Here is a 21,052-nt window from a genome sequence, read left to right on the forward strand (position 1 = left end):
AGGGACATATTTCTACCGTCCATATGCAAACCTCATGTTTTAGTATGATTTGGCTTATATACATAATTTGATTAAGTTCTACTTCATGCTTGGGTTGAGACATGGTGATTTCATTCAGCACAGTGGATGATTGTAATAGTTATACTTATAGCAAAAAGGATTTTAAAATGCATGAGGCTGAACCAGAGCCAGTCTAGCCTTTCCGGTGGGCTGCTCGCCTGGAGGACTATCAACCAGTTCTGTCAGTCTCTTTAATGGAAACCGTGATCAGTGTGTGTTACAGATATGGGCTCACTGACAAATCACAATCAAGTTTCAACCCCAGAGGGTGGGGTATGTTGTGAAGTGGCTGATACAATATATGCATTGAAGACTTTGAAGGAATACAAATTAAGTATTATTTTAAGTGTAGAAACTCTTGAGATGTGGCCAAAAACATGTCTTGTCATACATACAGTGAAATAATCAAGAATCACAATTAACAAGTATTTTTTCTTTATCCAGTTTCTTTTAATCTCACAAAAACACATGAATCTTAAACATGAGCTCGCTCCTCTTTGCTTCTGTGCAGCTAACAATCTCACCAATTTTAAAAACAAGGGCAAAGAAAATAATTTATACATCCTTTTTTTTTTAATCATATCTACAAAAATAAAATCAAATACGAGGACTAAGGCTTTACAGAAAAAATTAACATATATAAAACAAGTGGGTCTGATTTCTCTATATTACATGAGTGAACACGATTTTTTTTTTTTTTTTTTAAAACAAAATAAAAAGACAATGAGATGAAAGTTAAAGATGTGTGTATGCATACAGTAGTTTGCACTGTGCAGGGAAGTTTTATTTGTGCAATATTACAAAAAAAGGGAAATCAGTTATAGCTTCTTTACAGCCGGTTAGGGCCAAACGCTGATGTCAATGTATCAGATAAATGTAAAAAAGAAAAGAAAAAAGAAAAAAGGAGATAATTGAAGATACAAAGAAACTGAGGTGTAGAGGTAGAAATTGGGGATGAAAATTCTGTAGTTAGAGGTGGGTGAAAAGAAAAGGAGATGCACAGATAGATTTTTAGAGAGAGATTGTAATTTTGATTCAACCGGCTCAGACCAAGTGATAATCCGATACTCCTAATTTCTTTTGTGAAACTATGGCCAAAAACTAATATTGCATGTGAGGACATGGAAGAATGTTAATATTTAGGAATATTTTTCTTTTCAGAGAGAAAACTTCAGTTTCCTGGTCTGAGATGCTTGAAAAACAGCAGCCAAAATCTGACTACAAAAAAACAGTTCCCTTCAACACCTCTGAAAAGATATTTCACTTTGGTAGAACATTTTTACATTTTAGCACAAATTCTTCTGCGAGTTCATACAGGTTCAGCTGTGAAAATCAGCCATCCTGTCGTTCAGTAGCACTGTTGTTTTTTTTGTTTTTTTTGTTTACATCTGTACATATGTGAAAGTCACACCTCTTGATGAACTCCTCCTCCTTAGGGTGTGCTGGCTAAAGAGTGAAAACCTTCCTCCAGGCAGTGAAACATCATTTTAGTAGCAGACTCAGTGGCTGATAGTGTAGTTCAGTTTGGTGGTGTAGTGTCAGGTCTGATGCTGGTAAAGAGGCCGGGTAACTAACTATAGCCCTCCCCAATTAGTATTTGAAACCAGCTCAAATAAAATTCAGTTCAGTTTGATTCTGCCCAGCTTGATTAGAGAGAGAAAGAAGCTATAAACAAATTAAAAAAAAAACATTTTAACTGGTACAAGCCAGAACTTCTCATTAAGATGTTCTTTCCTTGTAGATGTTTAAATACATATTTTCTATCAAGTGTGTATTTAGATCCATAGAGATGGACTTTGGGAAAAAAAAAAGATCAGAGACAAACTTGGCTTAAGTGTCAGTTTTTGCTGGTTATACATGCCTAAACCAAGGCATAAACAAAACATTTCTCAACGTCAAGGACGATAAACACCTTACATATGATCCGAAAATAGTAAGAAGAATAGTTCGACATTTTGGGAAATACGCTAATTCGATTTCATGCCAAGAGTTAGACGAGGAGATCAATGCTACTCTCATGTCTGTGTATTAAGTACAGAGCTGAAGCCAGCAGCATGTAAGCTTAGCTCTGCCTAAACACTGGAAACAGGGGGAAGAAGCTTTGTCTGGCTCTTTTCAAAGTGACAAACTCCACCTGCCAGCACCTATAAAGCTGACTAATTAACAAATTTCATCTCGTTTTGTCTAATCTATACAAACAAGATGTAACATATTATTTAGCGAGCTTTAGAGGCAGGTTGGCCGTTTCCTTTTGCTTCCATTGTTTACGTTCAGCTAAGCTAACCAGCTGCTGGCTGGAAAACTCTTGGCAGGAAAGCAGTTAAACTCATTTATCAAAATGTTGAGCTCTTTCTTTAAATGCATTTTTGCTTCGTCAACTGAGAGGTGACCTTGATGTGAAATTTAATAATTTTTCACAAAGCCTTTCATATCTTTGAATAAATGTAAGTTGTTCAGTTCAGGGAGGTCTCACATTGCAAAGCTACTTGGTAAAGGGTCATGGCTTGAGGGTTATATATAAACACTGTATGGCATGACCACTGGATGGGAGAGGGGAGAAGATGCTGGTTCACAGTATTTCCTGTGGTTTTTCCACGCACGATACACTGGAGAGGGCTAAAGGATGCACAGTCAAATCTTAAAGTGTAGACAGGCAATGTCAGCGGTATTATTTGGCAGCAATGTAATTGAGTAACAAACAGGTTTTCACTGAAAATTCAAGTTTCTATGTTTGAATCTGTCATTGTCTTGTTTCCTCACACTCGTTGCCCGTCTTAAAACAGCCCAAAAGCATCCAAAATCTCCCAAATGTTTAACCTTAACAACTCTACATGTTCAAAACAGCTGTGTGAATCCGCTGAGCTTGTTATTTGAATCGCTGAGATCCCTGTACGCCTCTGAAGCAGCGCTGAAAATAAAACCTGCCAGCATTTCAGTAGTAAACAGCGCAGTAGTGTTTCCAGAACTTAAAAAACAATCAATACCAAACATGTAATGATCAATACGTTGCATTGATGGATAGCCATCTTGTAGCTTAAAAAAAAAAAGGCTTAAGGATAAGACAGCATGCCTGCAACTGTTCCCATAGATAATAACTACCGTTTCTCCCACAGTGGGGGGACATGAACATCTGAGATGAATAATAAGGTTAAAGGATGCTTGTGTGTTTGTGATATTGGTTTCCTTACCCAGTGCAAATAACCTGAATTATATAGACACAGTCCTTCGGCCTAAGTGGCAGGTGAACTCAGTGTAAAGCAACCAGTGGAAGGGGGGAGGGGACCCCCAGCGGCCATCTTTGCTTAAGTGTCGGCCCCTAAATGAAGCCCAAGGCATGTCCAGTCCCTGATCTGTCCACTGTAGAAGATGTACATGACAGAGGGATGCATTGTGGGTAAAGTGCTGGGGTGATGGGTCCCTCGGATTTTTCCTTAAATTAACATTTCAACACTTTTCTGCTCCGTTCCTTCAACCAGCTCTTAAAAGCAAGACATACAAATCACTTTCCTTCACAAATATCCAACTTGGTCATTTTTCCAGCTCTTCCAACTTTTCCTTTTCTCTTCACTAGTCAACTTGTCTTCTGCCTTTTTGTTCCTTCATACTTTTGTCCTCACTTGCCCTGGACTCCTCCTCATGCTCTGGTAGAAATCAGAGGTTGCGTTGACCTCAGAAATCCTGATGAGTCCGACCAGTTTTTTGGTATCCCAGGGAACCAGAAAAACAAAAACGGCTACAGTCCTTAGGCTCTGCTCCACTGGTCGGTGCATGCAGGGATGTGGGGCAAGGGGAGGCGGGGCTACAGTGCCCGAGTCTGACAATAGGTACATATGGGTGTGTTCATATGCCATCAATCAAGACTGAATGACTGCAAGTAAATCCACTACAGAGCGACATCAGAATCCAGTTGACTGAATCTTGGGTTCTGCTGGACTTCCTTCTTTACCTGGAGGTGTTCCAGGAAAAAAAAAATTAGTATGCAAAACAATTAAAACTGCATTGTCAGCCATTATTGCAAATGATAATTCAGTGCCCACTCACCGTCTCCTGAGCCGCGATCCAGAGATGGCGTCCTGGAGACAGTTGCCGAGTGATTCTTTTGGTCGCCTGATTCCTGATTGACAGAGGGCTCTGTGAGGGTTTTCAAAAGCTTGTGATGAGCCTTCTCTATTTCCTGTAAAGGGATAAAGATGCAGAAGAGACAGATTTAAAAATTAGAGTAGGACATCAATAATAAATATGCTAACTTCATGGGTTAAATCACAACAGTATCCTGCTGCTTAGAAACGGTTCTCCCAGTCAATCACTTTATTGATTGTTTTTGGGGACAATTGTCCTGAAACACAAGACGACCTCCAATTTTTTAAACCTAATTCCCAGAAAAACAATGAGGGGGATTCTCTGAGGTATGGATGGACACAAATAGATAATCACCTTCAGCTGGCGCAACTTGCTCATCAACCCCTCGATTGTGTGGAAAATCTCATCCACATTTTTGATCACGTGACTCTGGTGCCCAGCCTGTGATTGACCCGTTTCTTCTTCCTGTTCCGGTTGCATAGCCTCTGATTGGTTGGACTCTGAACCGCAGGCTGGCGTCTCCTCCGCAGGCTGCGTCTGCGGTGCCATCACTTCCTCCGGAGGCTGAGGGAAGTGGCTGGCGGTGGGGGTAGGAGGGTCGTTGAGGTCATCAGTGACGCTCTCTCCCTGCTCTGTCGGCATTACCAAGTAGAAAGTGTTCCCTACAGCAGAGAGGTGATGACAAACACAATTTGTATGGTGAGTGATTCCACAGAGAAAAGTAACAGCAACCCTACGATTATAGATTATAGATTATAGTTTGTATACAGCTCTTGACTAAATTGGTCATCATTACCCTGCGTAGTGGCCTCGCCTCTCGGCTTGGATGATTGGTCGGGGGCGACATCATCAGTGATGCCATCAGGGACAGAAGAAGAAGAAGGACCCGCAACCACAGCTATGCACAGAGGACAGATGTGTGACAAAGAAAAGAGTGTGTGGAAGTGGAGTGAAAGAAGAGTGTGAGGGAGTGAGGGAAGAAGTTGATCCAGGAGCCAGTGTAGAATCAGTTTGTCGTTGTGTTGTGCAGGGCAAGCACACGAAAGAAGAAGAGAGGATAAAGTGTGTAAGAAATAAAATAAATGAATCACAGAGTGCAGAGAAACATGCAAAGGAACGCCACCATCAAAGGTTTGATCCATAAACAGACAGAAAGCACAGTCAGCTGAATTCACCATCAGTTCAAGCAACACCACATACACCGGTGAGTTTATGCTTAATAACTGCAGTATCTTGAAAATTATGGTTTCAAATTTGAAATGATCTGAGAATTGAATGAACTCAGAGTGATCAGCCAACATGAGAAAGAGTTTAAGATAATATCTTGAAAATTTTTCTCAATCTGATCCGTTACCTTTCCTTATGACCTGAACGCTGGGCTGTTCAGTGTCTGAGGGCGGAACCTCCTCAGGTTCAGCCTCCAGGTCGTTGGTGCTGAAGTTGAGGATGGTCTCCAAAGACTCCGGCCGCTGTCTGTCAGAGAACGAGCTCCCCTCATTGGCCGTCTCGTTGGTGGGTGTGTCATCTGAGTCGTGGCTCCATCCGTCCTCTTCCAGGTCTCGTGATATGAGCCGCCGAAGTGTTTCAACTGTAGAGGTGTGAAAACAACAGAGAAATTATGATCTTTAAATTTTGCAAGGATTAATGGCTGATTCCTCACAGGAGAAAAAAAGCCATTCATTTTAAGCTTTTTGGTCAAACATCCAGAAGTTTGTAGAGGTGATGCTGCAGTTTCTGCTCTTTTCTCACCATCTTGTAAAGCGGCTTCTGCCACACCAACTGCTTGCCTTTCACCACAGATAAAAGCGCCTGATTGGTCCACAGGTGTGTTGTCAGAGAGCACAATGTCGTTGTTGGAGGAATGAGTCTCCATGGAATCTGACTGCTCTGTCATCGAGTTGTCTGGAAGGTTTAAAATAGTTGGAGAGTCTTTAAACGTGCAGTTAGGTGACGAACATTTACTGAAAGTTTACATATTGAAGCTAAATAATTATAATGCGGTTATTACCTGCATCGACATTGCTGCCAGTTGACACTGGGGAAGCGCTGCGTATACTGGGGGAACTATAGAAAATTCACACAAACACAACACACACTAAGCAAAGTACCATCCAGTTTATGACTTCTTGAGATCCTTTAAATTTCTATGAGGATCAAAGTAAATGTATAAAAAGAATACACATCTAATAGAATAATGCACAGCCTGACCTGCAGGTAAAGGATTCCTAACACATTCCTTAATTCATTATTCATGGACAGCAAATTTACTCACGGTAGTGGCATGGATCCATGATTGATCAGGGGTGATGAGCCATCCGCTGACGAGACAGTCTTCTCAAGTAAATCTTTCCAGCTGTTTAACCAAAATCCGGACAAAACATCTTTAAAAATGTACAGTAATGGGAAATGTATGTTCCTGTGGGAAATATGGACTCTATAAAAGGGCTTACGTGTTTTTTTCTGATGATGTTCCGGCCACCAGCTCGTAGATCTGCCTCTCTGTGGTGCTGATGACGTACAGGGCTTTATTGTCTATAGAGAAATTTGATCAGATACACAAAAAAGCAGAAGAGTGGTAAATGCCATGGCACGTATCTCAATTATTCACATGATTAAAAGCCGCAATTTTACATTTTGCTTCTCTAAAAGACACTACAGCTGTACCTGTAGCTACTGAGCGGACCAGCAGTGAGTCCAGCTTCACCAGAGGGCTGAAGGAGGTCTTGCTGTCTCCGCTGCCTCCTCCGCCTCCACCCAGCCAGCGGGATGGATATCGCAGCTGCAGCCGGTCATCTGGACCCCTCTGAAGGAGGACCAGGCAATCTGACAGCAGCAGCGCTTGGATCTCTGATGGATGTATACAGAGACATGTGTTTAGACGGTATGAAACCACACTGATCAGCTAGTACGTGTCATACACAGACTGATACTGACCTATCTGCTTATCTTTGCTCACTTTCCAGGTGAGAGGACCTTCATGAATCATTCTCTTTGTGGTCAGGTCCAGACTCTGTGAGAAAGAAAAGTAAAACAAAACAAAATTTGATTAAAAAAAGAATAGTTGGCAGCCTTCATTACAATATGAACAAAAAAACAAAACAAAACAAAAAAACAGGTGAAGCAATTAAACTAAACTATTCTGTCACCTTGAATTGAGGGGCAGCATCTAGTCTGCGTTGGTATTGGCTGAGACGTTGCCGATGTTCTGTTTCCCTGACGTCCTCGTTGACAGCCTGCAGTATCCCTCGGCAACAAGCCTGGGCCCGCTGGAGTGAGGGGAGGTCCGACGAACCAGCTGAAGGAAAAAAACAAGAATATGTCTTGAAAGTTGCGTCACAGAAAACTTAACAAACACGACCATCCAACACGAAGTAAACACTCCTCACCCTCTGTGTGTTTAATGATGTTGTCCAGCAGCAGAGGGTACTTGGTGAGTCTCTGCATCTCCGACACCAGCAGGTCTTTCAGCTGCAGCCTCCGACAGTGAGGACTCGCCTCACACTCCTGAGCAAAAGTCAAGCAGGTCAACATGTTGAAAACAAGACTGTGGAACTATCAGGGCAAAGATAAACATACAACGAACACGCTTTAAGCCTTTTCCTTCACTTTTTTATAGTGGATCATCGACTCTCAAACAGATGGTGGCAAAAACTAAAACAAATCAAGTTGGGGGAAAAAAAGGCAGCTACAACACAACTAAGACTATTATTATTTATAACTAATAATTATAACAAATACTATTATAATGCTCATCTTGTAAAACCAGAACATCCACAACAGAAATTACTGCTAAAAAACGTGCTGTCTGCATGAGGCCATAAAAGGCACACGGAGCATGCAAGCATAGGTTTTATGAAAGTTAAATATGTACCAGTAGGTGTGTGTGTGTGTGTACCTGGATGATGTGAGCGAAGCGAGGGTCTTTACGTTGTTTGTTCTTGATGAGCTCCAGAGCCTGAGACTGCTGACTGCACAGCTGGGACGCCTGTTCCTGAAACTCGTCTCCAGCTGCACCTTCAAACTACAAACGCACACCACAGTTTACCTACTAAATACAGTGTACTGCACATAAACACATTGCCATAGAGATGAGAGGACGAAAATGGAGACAAACTGATGGCATTGATTATTAATCTCACCCTGGCCAGCATCACGTCCCCGATGTCCTGAACGATGGGAGTTTCTCTTCGCTTCTTCATCGCCTCACACAGACTTGCTGCAAAGACAGAGGCAACAAAAACTTGGCATTAAAATAACCTTAATCTCAATACCAAGTAATTATGTAATCTGCTAAAATCAGCCTTAACTGGATGTTCAAACTGACATTAATCATAAATTCAGTTCATCCACTAATATGGCTAAAACACAAAGAAAATGAATGATATGCCTAGTCGAGTAGGATGGTAATGTGACACCATGTACCTCCTTGGCTGAAAATTAAGGCCCAGAACACATATTGACACAGTGAATCTGCGGGCTGAGATTACACATAACAGTTATCACCCTTGCTTAGTATTTGCTTCACTTATTATTATTTACCTAGCAACATACAGCCCTGAAGACACGCTGACTGCAAGTACAACTCACTGTGCAAACAGAAATACCGGTAGAAGAAGCCACAAGCAGTGACACTTTTTTTTGTAATTGATGAACTGAGGCTGAGAGATTCTCATTTTTGATTCATTTCTGTACTGCACAAAAATGTATACTTTCCACACATATGAAACCCTCTGACACACACAGACACACACACACACACACCGTGGAGTTCGTAGACCTGGGGCAGGTTGGGGAAGATGCAGGCCAGCTCATCAGAGTTCAGCACAGACCTCATCTTCTGGAAAAAGACCTGGTCCAGGACCCGCAAGGTGCGCAGGTGGGACACCTCGGTGGTGAACAGCTCTGAAGAGGAGGATATACAGGTGAGCAAATGAAGAATGTAATCAGTTAACATACTGTTGAACACAGGCAGACATTTTTAAATATTTTATTCATCATGATTGATCGTTTGTGAATTTAACTCGTACCATATATAACAGCCTGTCTGTCCACCTCCCTCGGGCTGAGTGTGGCGAGCAGCTGAGGAGGCACCGTGTCCTGCCAGTTCTGACCGTCACACACCTCCTCTTCCAGCGCCGCGGCGTCCGGTAGCAGGGCAAGGGGTGAGTCCACGCTCCTGTAAAATCACACACATGCATAAACGCGCATGGGCAGATGGAGGGATGTACAGGCAGCAAAAGAAAAGAGATGCATATGGATGGAGTGACAAACAAAGAAACATGTCCAGGATGATTAAATATCTACCGACATCTTTAGATCTGGTTTTAAATGTGAAACTTCTGTTCAGTTATGCTTGTGGGAAAGAGGTCAAGCATTTTTATTTCTATTCTCTATCAGACAATTATTTACTGATTACTGATTATTCTACTACATCAATCACCTGTGGGGCAACATGGAAACTCACCTGCGTCTAGACCGAGGGGTGTATGGGGGTGTAGGGTTCTCTAGAGACCTGAGTTTGAGAGAGAGTGGAGAGAGAGATGGCATGAGGTGAAAACCTACACTTCCAGGGGTAACGCTGGGGTGTTTATGTTGTCTGGGGTTTAAATCCTTCACTAAGGGGGTGAATCTTTTATTTAAAGGGATGCATTTTTAGTATCCTTAAGGTATCTGACGATCATCTCTGAGAAATTAGAAGAATCTGTGTGCAAATGTTATCAACACTATCAGGAGGCAATAAAAGTTGTGGCTCGTGTAGTTCACAGAATCATTACCGCGCAGAGCTGCTGGACGCAGACGATGAGGCGCTGTGCTGCAGCAGCCTGAGGCCAGGCCCCTCCCTCTCCTCTCCGCAGTCCTCCATGTCCACATCACTACGAGAGCGGGGGACAGACTCCGTTCCTGAGGCAACACCCCGCCGCCGCCCTTCTCCCTGAGCCTTCAACGACTCGCTGCGTGCCAGACGCACCGAGACTGTAGGGCTGCAAAAAGAAAGCATACACTTAGCATACACAGCATCAAACACTTTCAGCTGCACCATCCAGGTGCTGTTAACTGGTATTGAGTATATACTACAGGTGATAATGCAGAGGAAGAGAGGAGTACATCAGAGCTACCTGTCCATGCTGTCTTCTCCCAGGCTGCTGGAGGAGAGCCTCTGGGCGTCGTCACCTCCGTCCTCTCCTGTCGTCTCCGTGTGATTCTCAAACTGCTGAATGATGTTCCTCACACTGCCAGGACGGACTGCACACACACAGATATCATTCAATAGTACACATACTTTCAGCAGAAAGGGCTAATGTGTATAAATTGAGGTGGAACACAAGCAATGTTCAAACTACTAGATTTCATTAAGAATAATTTAGTCAGGTACGTTTGATGAAAAGGAAAATATAGGAGTAAAAACAAAAGTGCGATGTACCTTCGTTGGGTGATAACGGGACATGGAATGCTACAAAACCAAAATGAACCAAAAAGAAACAATGAAATCAGAACAATAATAATAAAAATAACACAATGAAAACTCCATAAATCAATAAACAAACCTGCAGTAACAATAAAAGGGCAAACAAAGGACAAAAAGAAATCAATGGTATATAATGAGTGAGAGCGTGTCATCATGTGAGCGTGTGTTTATTTGCGTGCTTCTAATGTGGTGTGACGGCAGACCAATACTGTCAGCTGATAATGACCTTTGAGAGATAAGACTCACATTTGCAGTTTAAATGCTAATAATAAAAACATGAGTTTTAGAAAACTCACATTTCAGCATCTGTGCTGCTTTTTAGCGTTGAGACCATGATTATTCTTTACAGACAAATAAAAATATCTCTAAATTAAACCAGTAGCATGAGTCATCATTTTATATTAATTTTCACATTTCCTTCCCCAGCTTTATCCCTGAATATAAGTGTGTGTGTGTTTGTATTTACTGGACTGCGATGTGGTTCGTGGCTTGCCGATGTACTTCAGGATGGGATTTCTCTTTTTATCCTCTCCATCTTTCTCTTTCTTGGTACCACTCAGCTGCGGAGAGAGGAACCATAAAAGTCGTGTCATGTAATCAATGCATATACCTGATTCTTCTTTACCCTTCATTTCTTTTCATCTTCATTACGAGCTGCAACATTTCATTTTTGTTTACCCAAACCTGCTGCTAAAGAGTTACGTTTAAATGGCATGAAGAAAAGGTTTTAGAGTTTTGGTTATCATCTCTATGTAAAAACACACAGATCATTGCAGCTACAAACATTTACTAAAAATTGGTTTGTTGAAGTGCAGTTTCAAAATAACAGTAGACATCATTATTTAGATAATCACTTGTCAGATCACTCCCAGAGGAAAAACAGAGGCTGCCAGTCTTACCTTTTTCGTCTTTAAGAAAGCAAGCCACTTCTCCTTCTCTGTACTCAGACCAGGGAATACCTTGGAGTCTCTTAGTTTAATACCAGAATGACGCAGGTATAGGAGGACCGCTGATGCCAGAGGAGAACTGTGGTAAGACAAGCGAAGGGGTGGAGACGGAGAGAAGCAGACGGAACAAATATGGTGGTGGAGTGAGGAGAAGAGAATCATAGGGGGAAAGGTGGGAAACAAACAAAGGGAAGATGTGAAGAATAAGTAAACAAATCACCAAGATGGGTGTTGCTGTTAAATGGCATTTCACTCCAAAAGACAAGAGCGATATTTTCTTTTTACCTTCTGTCCTCTTCGTGCTTTGATCTGGAGTGGGGACAGAGAGAGAGACATAAAAAGGCTGTTAACTCCCTCCACAACAGATAGCAGGCGTTCAAATAGATATCCGAGAGACTTCTTTGAGATAAATCCAGTTCATTAAGGTGCAAACACCGGTCTAAGAAAGTGAATGTAGTGCTACAATCATGTGACGGGAAGCCGGCTGTGTGTGTATAAAGTCAAAGGAGTGAACGTCATGTGGTTTACAGGGTTTGCGGCTTTGGTAATGACCTTTGTTATTATAGCCTGGGTGAGCTACATCTGTCACTTTGTAATAACAATTTTATTGGGCCCCTAACAACAGCTCCTGTTGCTCAGCAGGAAAACAAAACTGATCTTCTCTATTTTGTCGTTATTTAGATAAAGACCACCATAGCCTGAAAATGAACCCTTGCCCTCACCATGAACCAAATTTCTTGGGATTTTTACAGTTTTACAGTTGCAGTCTGCAACAGGAAAAACCTGATGAAACAGCAGAATCAGTACTCACAATATCTCCCAGAGGGCAGTGACCTGTCTGTCCACCACCTGTCTCTCTTTCACTGGGTCTCCATCAAGGTGCTGCAGATCTCCTTCTCCAAACAGAGAGCCAAGACCCATCATCTGCTTGTTCCTGTGAAACACAGAAAGACACGCTGAACAGGTTAATGTGAGCTCAAGGAAAACTTAAATGGGAGACAAACCTTAACTTAAGATACTTTAGCTGAATACCTCCCACAGTTAATGATCATCAATGTTATCATTGTTACACAGAGGAATATCTGAATGTGTGTACCTGTAGTCCTGTATCTGGTCCTGAATGTCCGGCAGCACCTGCTGCTGCAGCTCAGACAGGGGTCCTCTGATGTCCTCCTGGGCGTGTAATCGACTCTCTGATGGAGAGGACATGGCCCGACAACATTTAGTCAGTGGATACAAACCCTCTCAAACAAACAGAAGAGCAACAGTGCTGCCACCTGGCCACGTTTTACAATAAATCATCAACAAAATGTCTTATCACAGCTCAAAATTTCAGTTGACAGATTTTCAGTCTCACGTGAACAAAACTATAATACACATGTAATAACTCAACTAGCAATTAGACTTCTTACCGATATCTGTGAGATACTCCTCTCGTACTTTGATTTTCAAGGGCTGTAAGAAAAAGAATTTAATTTTTTTCACGTTTCAGATACTGAGAATGTGATTTGTTACTGCATGACCCTACAGGATATATGGTAATAATGGTATCTGAGAAAAGTCATATTACTTTAACTAAGGATTAGAAGAAAGTTTATCCTTTAGTTTCTGTAATGAAACATTTTTAAAGTATCAATGTGACTGCAGTAATTAAACAAATCTGTAGCCAATAATGGAATATAAGAGATAGAAGAACGTAAAAATAAAATTATTAAGTCATATTGGTACATACAGCATCTGGGTCCAGGTAATGGGAGCAGATCTGAGGTGCAAGTGCGCGGGCATCTTTAGGACTGGAGCCCAGGTAGGCCTCCACCGAGAGGTAAAACAGCTATTGTAGACACACACACAACAATGAATGTGAGAGAGCAAACCAAGATAAACACATTGTACTGTTTAAACTCTGTGCTTGTGATCAGAAAAGCTTTAATACAAAAAGATAAAGATATAGATACGATTTTTGAGTATCTGCATTTACTATAGATGACGATGTTATCCAAAATATCTTTGTTTGATTATATGTGTTTAAATCTAGCACAGACTATAACTTAGACTGACCAGAGGGTTGGGGTCAAGAAGCTGAGTGAAGACATATCTCATGAACACTGTCATGTGTGCTGGTCGTGATTTCAGCAACTCAATGTCCTGGAATGGACCATCCATCTGAGATTACGACAGAGGAAAAGAGGAAAATGTGAATAATTGTGCAGATGGAGGAAACAGCAAAATGTAGAAAGCGAAGAGAAATACAAAGAAAAACAGCTGAGAATCACAGATATGAGAGGCACTAAATGTCCTTCTCACCTCATTAAATGCATAGCCGTCATCTTCTTCGTCTTCTTCCTCAGGGCCAATGATCTGGGCCTTTCCGCCCTTTGAACACAGACGCACACACACGCAGATTTCAAGAAATGTAAAGCACTCTGTCGCACACTGGAGGACACTGACAGCAGGTCCAAGCATATCTGCTATTTTCACTCGTATGCTGTGCATGCAGTGATCGGTGCAAAGGAACTGGATGATGTAAAATATGAATTGAGGGTTGTGGTGATAAATGATCTTTTCATTCTCGCCGCTTCGTCTCATACGTCTTAAGACAACTTTGCAAGTCACATTGGTGCATGGCAGGAATGGAGAGGAGCAGGTGAAGAGGAGAGAACAGAGCTGCTTCTCTGAACAGGCAAAGTGATACGCCATAAATATGTAGCTGGTGCTGCAGGCTTTGTCTGTGCATAAACTAAAAATACACTGAAAATTTAGTCGACATAATATTTGCAGTTACTGAATCCTGTAGCACAAGAAAATCTGAACAGTGGAAGTACAAAAATTAAAAATAAATACAAGTACTTTGCAGATTTCCTTGTGGTTCAACTAAGGTTGAATTCAATTAGATTTGGTAACTTTCACGTTACAATAATCTCTTTCAGTGTGTGTGTGTCACTCACTCTCTCTCTCTCTTCCTCCCTCTCAGAAATAATCTGTACATATTACTGTATGTATTTATACCAGTGTGAATACATCCAAAGTTTTGTCAGGAAACAGTTTTTGTCACCGTGATCGAGGAGACAAAAAGTCACTATCAGACTCCGAATAACTCCTTTGACTGTTAGTCAACGATGGGGTTCTGTGTGTTCAGTATAACCTTGACAAAAACGTCTATCTTAAAGTGAATGCAAGTGCGTGTGTCCATCTCACCGAGTCGGAGAGGGTGTGTGTATCGGAGCTCTGCCGTCGGTGTAGGGGGGTCCTGAAGGAGGATGAGGGGGAGGAGTGGGGACTCTCAAAGGCCTGGGGAGGAGGAGGAGGAGCAGGAGCAGGAGGAGGAGGAGGAGGAGCAGGAGGAGGACGAGGGGGGACGGGATGAGTGGGACCATCACATACACAAACACACGACATACACAATCTCACCGGTTTATGAAAAAAAGAAGATGTGCAGGCCTACCTCCATGTCCCCTTCGCTTGAGTCCACTGATAGTCGACCTGATAAAGCACAGGGCAGTTTTAAACCACTTATACTATGACGAACGGTTAAAGTTTAAGTGTATATGGCATTAGAGGTCAGTAACCATTGACCTTGGATGGACGGATTTAAAGAAAAAAGGGGCAGATAATTTAGGGTAGTTAAATGTGATATTGAAGTGTTGTTTTCAAATCACAACTTGTACTAATATATGATATATAATATGACTTATGAGATCTGCCTTCATTCTACAAATTTCTGTGTAATTTTGGCTGATCTGCTGACTAATTAAACCAGAAGCTACAGTATGCCTTTGTTGTACTGAGAATTAAATAGAAAAAATAAGGAGATACAAACCTTCTCCAGCTATGACGTAGCTTGTGATAGATTCTGATCGCGTTCCCTCCTGGACAAGAAGCATCAGTTAATTTTCAGTAAAATCAAACAAAAGGTTAAATACACAGTGAGGATATCCGTGAGTGTTTTGAATCTGTAAATGAGCAAAACAGCCACGTCCTCCTCACCAGATCTTGCTGAATCTTGACCCTGACTTGGTGAGCTCTCCTCTTCGCGCTTTCTATCCGCTCCTCCAGTGACGGCGACGGGTTCCTCAACCGCTCCTCCATCAAGTCCTGTAAATTAGCCAGGTCTGGTTATCAGCAGCAGATTTTAGCTACAACACATCATCGTCACTAATTACACAGGCAGTATGACACAACAAGGTGGTCAGGTAGAACACCACAGTATATAACATGTCAGATAATATGGATCTTTACATGGACGTTTTCTATTTTATTTGCATCTACGGAAAAAGATCAGGAAGTGGTCTGCTGTGTACAGTTTCATTTCCAAGAAGTTATCTAAATACTGGACCAGCTCATTTGTTTATATACGAGTGTATCACCTGCAGTTCAGCTTCTTCCTGCTCCAGCATTTTCCTGAGTATCTGAGTGGCATGTTTTTGTACTTCTGGGTCCTAAAAGACATGTTCACAACAGAAACTGTAAATTATTTTGATGATGTACACTTGAACAAGTACTATATATATATTATACAATTTCACTCACCTGTAGTGGTTTAGGTCCAGTGATTCTTTGGGAAGGGTTGCTGCTTAGTCCAGAGGGCAAGGGTGGAGGAGGAGGGGGTGGAGCCTCCCCACCCAGAGACGTTCTTTGATTGGGTGTGATGTCAGTGGGGAGGGGCTCTAAGGGCAAGGAAGCAGCTGATGGGGGAGGTCCTTGTAGTGTCAAAGCTACATATGTTCCAGCTATCAATCAATAAAAAAGGGCATGGTATGATGTTATCAGGAAGACAAACATAGAAAGCACATTAAATATAAAGAGGCACTTCAATTCACCAATTACACTTATTTAAAACTCACATTTGATGAGCTTCACCACCTCCTGATGGGACATGGAGGACACCAGCGAGCCGTTCACCTGAGAGAGAAAGGTAGATGGGAGAAAGAAGAAAATCAGCAACATGGAAAACAGGGAGAAACCAACAACTCGCAGATTCAGTCTCTTCAACGTAAAGTAGTAAAAACCTTTATGATCCGGTCCCCCTCTTGGACCCCGGCCTTGACTGCTGCACCACCTGTAAGGAGTGAAACTGTATGACTATCCATGTCATCGGGGTCACATATTTGAAAAACAATGTCCAAAATAAGATGCTATTAAAGTGTGTAATTTGACAGTGGACCTTCAAATCAATAAAATGTGTAGTCGTGTGAACTGGGAGAAAATAATATTTATTTTTCTTCAGTTTTGCTGAGGTTGGGTTTGATTCTTTTTCAATGGGAATAGACTTTAACTTTCTAAATGTATGGACACTGTATCAAAACACAAACTCTGTCAATTTAAATGTATGAAATGAATAAAGCAGGAAAAACAACTACACTGCTTTACACAGTATCTGTGTAAAAAAACAGGGTAATATTTAAAAAAAAACAAAAAACAGTGCATGTGTCTCACCTGGTCGGACATTCTGCACTAGCTTGACTCTCTCTCCACACACTGTGAAGCCAAAACCGAGCTGGTCCTTCTGCACGACCACACATCTCTGAACAAGACCAGGACCTGGGAGAGGATGACAGGAGAATAATGAGGATGTTTGGGGAATATTAAAGGACTTAAATTGTAGTGCAATCCTACATCAGTCCTGCAATCACCTGTGCTCTCAGCGGGGAGATCGGCCGTTGGCTCCCTCTGCTGGGTGGCAGAGGATTTGCGATCCGAGTCCCCGATGGTCAGACTGCTGAGCCTGGGTTTGAGGGATATGAGAGAGACACTTAGCCTGAAAAAATATATAACATCTGATGTGAAACAATGAACAGAGGGAGGATCACTGAGAGAGAGAAATATATAAAAAGTGATGGAACAGGCCAGAGTGAAAGAAGGGAAGCTTACGATGGGACACAGACCAATGATAGAGGAAGGGGGGGGGCTCAGGAGAAGATTCAAGGGAAGTGCGGGGTCAGAAGTGGGTTAGAAAGAGCAAGAGGATGAGTATATCATAACAAATAGGAAGCAACAAGAAAGCAGTCGACAGGAAAACTCACCAAGCAGCAAAAGGGCTGAAAGCGAAGCATGACGGAAAAGAGGGAAAAAACAGATAGAGAGGAAAAAGGGACAGAGAAAAAAGAGAGAGGAAACTCAGAATGAAGCCCAGTCCTGATACAAAAGGGCAAAGAGAAACTGACCAAAAGGAAATAGCCTGAAGTTCAAACGATCCCCACGCCCTTTATACTCTTACAGATTGTAAACACTGAGCGCAGCCATGACTTCCAAGAATATATTTATCTAAGGGTGAATGGCACAAGAATTCAAAGTGTAAACACTTAAATGATTTTGTATTATTCCAGACGTCGAGTGACTGTTGGGCTTTAAGGAAAAAAAAAACTTCACCCAAAACACAATGAAACTTCTTTTAAATATGACTCAGAGTGTAATTAATCCATCCAGATTGACTTGTTGTGATTTACTAAAATCCAGAGATAATTAGCTCTTGTACCTGCACAGCCAATTCATGCTACAATGATTTGTCATCTAATGGAAAAGTACATTGATAGACAACAAAACAGATGGTTGAGTTGTCAAATAAAAATGTGGATCTTTTCCTGGTTCTTGAATGTGAGGATTTGCTCCTCATATTCAGTACTTTTGGGGTTTGGACTTTCTGGTCTGAAAAAAAACAAGCAATTAGAAGACTCAACCTTAGATTCTGGGAAACTAAGATTAATCAAAAAATTAATTAAAAGATGAAATGATCATGAAAATGATTAAATGTAGCTCTATACCCATCTAAATGGATGGATATACTCTGAGTAAATGGCAAATGTGATTTGAATGTGTTTTTTGCTTCAGAATAAAGCTGAGCTTGTAAGTGCACTCAACACTTTATATAATACAAGAAACTAGGAATGCACCAAATCCAATCCGTCAGTATCAATATCAATGCCAATATTGACCCGATTAAGTGGATAAGGTAACAATCATAATTGAACATATACATATGACCTGCATTTTATATGTATACGAAATTGTTTCTCACGCAAGCGCATGAGAGACAACTGTGCCTGCACATCAAGTCAAAGTGCCCTGAAATAACAAGAGCAGCCACTGAGAAACTTCCTGCCACAGCTGTACAATCTGTAGGTGTCAAACCCCCCCCCCCCAAAAAAAAAAAACCTTGACACAAGCTCTTACTGGACAGCTGTCCTACCTGAACAGGTGTGCGTTTTTCTTATTGGCTGCCCTGCTGTCACATGACACACAAAGACAGTGGTGGGCACGTGCACAAAAACATACACACGGAAAAAGAGTTGACAGCAGGAGAAACAGGAAAGACAAATGATCAAGACAAAGAGGCATCAGACAAACGATCACAGAAGCACAGTGTAGGGCTATGTGGTCAATATGGTGATGAACAAAACTAACAAACAGGATGAACTACAGTACGTCAAGTGTTTTAGGCGAGGTAGAAGCTAGACACAACAGGTGAAGAGTCACAACATGACATTCAGGCAACAGACAGACACTGAAACTTACTATGAAATATCTACACGATTGTGAAATCTTTTGCATACAGCATTTTGCCCTCCCTTTGCTTGTTTTTTTTTTAAAATCACCTCCCAGTAAACAGCCTGTCTGACTCGTTTTTAACTGACCAGACTGGGAAGTGAAATAAAGACATATCTATTGGCTGATCTGGAAGCCCTACATTTTTGAGCAAGCCTTTGAGGTGTACCACAGAAACAGAGACTGTCTGGGTGTATGGGTTTGTGTGGTTCCTACCTGTCCAGTGTAGAGGTGGGTTGGCGAAGACTCATGTCTGCAGCCTTGTGACAACTCCTCTGCTTCCTGGTGCGGGATCAACGCTGTCACTGGGCCTCTTTTATTATCATCCCCATCACCATCGTCATCTCGTTCCTCCTCAGTTCTTAGTCCACACAATGGGGCTGTCTGTTGTGCTTCGATCAGATCTTCTAGCTACTTGGAAGCTGGTTCAGATCAGACAGAGCGCTCCTCATGTTCCCATCCACCCATGAGGTTCCAGTTAGGTGTCAGTAGGATTATAAAAGAAAGTGCTGCTAAAACTAACATTCAAAACTGACTATCTCCTCAGTACCCAGGTTGCATTAGTGGTTCAAAATAAATACTAAAACAAAGGAAGTTAGTGGTTTGGTGCAGTGGTTCAGTCGTAGTGGAAAATGGATAAAGGATAGCCTGCTTCCTCACAGGTCATCAATCATGAATGAATGACTGATGTGTCTCGCTGTGCTGCAGGAAGACAACAACAGCCATGCGTTTTAGTGTCTGTGTAAAGCTAATTCATTGAAGATAAGCTCAAAGTAACAGAGATTATTTGATGACAACTTGCAATGAAATACTACCTTGTTTACATGTGTGGCTTCAACAGCTGTGCCAACCTAACTAATCCCGTACAAGCTAAGCACTACCTCAATGTCGTTCGTTTCTCAGTCATATGCTTGCATAGATTATTTTAAAACCTAACATGGATGTTCAAAGTGATTTTCATAGAGATATTGTCCGTATTGGTGTGGCTAGCTAATGCAAAGTAGTCCACACACAAATAAGGCGTACCTCAGCTTGATAAGTAAAAAAAAAAAAAAAAAAAAAAAAAAAGACCACTCCAACACGCTCCCAGGCTAACTGTAACTGGCATTAATTTACATGCTATCACACTGTCAACAACAACCAACCCAGACGCTATCGTTGGCTTTGCATTGCTCCCTAACGAACTAGCTAGCTAATTAGCAGGTTACCCGGCATTAGCTAGTTCTGTCGGCTGCTGAGTTTATAAAAATGGAAGCACAGTGCAGGGTGAAAGCTAAATGTGCTTTTCTATTTGAGTTGTGACTTATCTAATAAAATGACTAGGGAATGATAACGACCATCTGAAGCGGCCTGCTGTGTCCATCTAGCGTTAGCTTGCTGAAGTTAGCTCTACGAACAGGCCGATTTCAATCCGCGGCATGGCGTTGGTGCTCAAGCCGACCGAAAGCGCAGCGTATTCGGCTTTCAGCTGTGCCAGCGAGTCGGTTCTTCCGAGCTAGCTAGATAACCAGATAGATGTGCAAGACGAAAGGCCAGTATAACTTAAACTGCATGCGAATAGATGGAGATTAAAGTGGTTGAGATGATGGAAGTCCGTGCAAATTCCAGCTCGATATATCCCAGTTTTCGTGCAAATTCAGACACTAAAGCTGCATGTTAGCCAGCTAGCTAGAAGGCAATACGATTCCAGTAGAGCTCCACCTCAGGGTCTTCTTTCCAAAACAAGTCACAGAATTTGGATTTGCTTCTCTCTCTCGTGGTCCGCCAGAAGACTCGGAATTTAATCACAATCTTCGTTGCATATTTTTATTGCCTTTTTGGCCCCGGTTCTCATAATAATGATCTCTGCTGTGTTGTTATTCCTGCTGTCTTGACTGGCTGCTGATCCACCACCATGTCCTCAAAAGATCATACGGACAAACACGACGCAACACCGCCCTCGTCTGGCTGGACTGCGGTA

At 41.9% G+C, this 21,052-nt stretch overlaps 1 protein-coding gene across 5 annotated transcripts; it reads right to left on the reverse strand.

Moving 5' to 3' along the window:
* Positions 1 to 488: 488 nt before the first annotated feature.
* On the reverse strand, positions 489 to 21,002 carry arhgef11 (Rho guanine nucleotide exchange factor (GEF) 11). 5 transcript variants are annotated; one of them, XM_087176351.1, is made up of 42 exons: positions 19,309 to 21,002; positions 18,737 to 18,769; positions 17,184 to 17,275; positions 16,987 to 17,091; positions 16,560 to 16,609; positions 16,395 to 16,452; positions 16,081 to 16,280; positions 15,918 to 15,989; positions 15,538 to 15,645; positions 15,371 to 15,419; positions 14,996 to 15,033; positions 14,749 to 14,841; positions 13,858 to 13,926; positions 13,612 to 13,716; positions 13,286 to 13,384; positions 12,966 to 13,008; positions 12,650 to 12,746; positions 12,365 to 12,487; positions 11,839 to 11,862; positions 11,506 to 11,632; positions 11,073 to 11,166; positions 10,562 to 10,591; positions 10,257 to 10,383; positions 9,915 to 10,121; positions 9,605 to 9,652; positions 9,168 to 9,316; positions 8,902 to 9,042; positions 8,280 to 8,356; positions 8,036 to 8,161; positions 7,527 to 7,644; positions 7,287 to 7,435; positions 7,075 to 7,150; positions 6,805 to 6,987; positions 6,591 to 6,672; positions 6,413 to 6,493; positions 6,149 to 6,204; positions 5,890 to 6,042; positions 5,495 to 5,728; positions 4,937 to 5,038; positions 4,495 to 4,802; positions 4,102 to 4,234; positions 489 to 4,006 (listed from the first exon to the last, which is right to left on the reverse strand). In XM_087176351.1, exons 1-42 carry the CDS (start codon positions 19,341 to 19,343, stop codon positions 3,957 to 3,959), a joined length of 4,344 nt encoding a protein of 1,447 aa, XP_087032477.1. In that variant the 5' UTR covers positions 19,344 to 21,002; the 3' UTR covers positions 489 to 3,956. The 5 variants fall into 5 exon arrangements, with proteins under 5 accessions (XP_087032477.1, XP_087032476.1, XP_023271104.1 ...); XM_087176350.1 differs by having other exon boundaries at positions 18,737 to 18,772; XM_023415336.2 differs by lacking the exon at positions 18,737 to 18,769.
* Positions 21,003 to 21,052: the final 50 nt, after the last annotated feature.

Source organism: Seriola lalandi, unplaced genomic scaffold (assembly GCF_002814215.2).
Source record: "Seriola lalandi dorsalis isolate HSWRI2012SDOR001 ecotype SW California unplaced genomic scaffold, Sedor1 jcf7180002054549, whole genome shotgun sequence".
NCBI classification, from domain to species: domain Eukaryota; kingdom Metazoa; phylum Chordata; class Actinopteri; order Carangiformes; family Carangidae; genus Seriola; species Seriola lalandi.

Coding starts and splice junctions, on each gene's coding strand:
- arhgef11 (XM_087176350.1), bottom strand. CDS start 19,343: ATGAGTCTTCGCCAACCCACCTCTACACTGGACAG. Junction 8,357..8,901: donor CCAGGTCTACGAACTCCACG/GTGTGTGTGTGT, acceptor CTGTCTTTGCAG/CAAGTCTGTGTGAGGCGATG. Junction 8,162..8,279: donor GGGACGTGATGCTGGCCAGG/GTGAGATTAATA, acceptor GTGCGTTTGTAG/TTTGAAGGTGCAGCTGGAGA.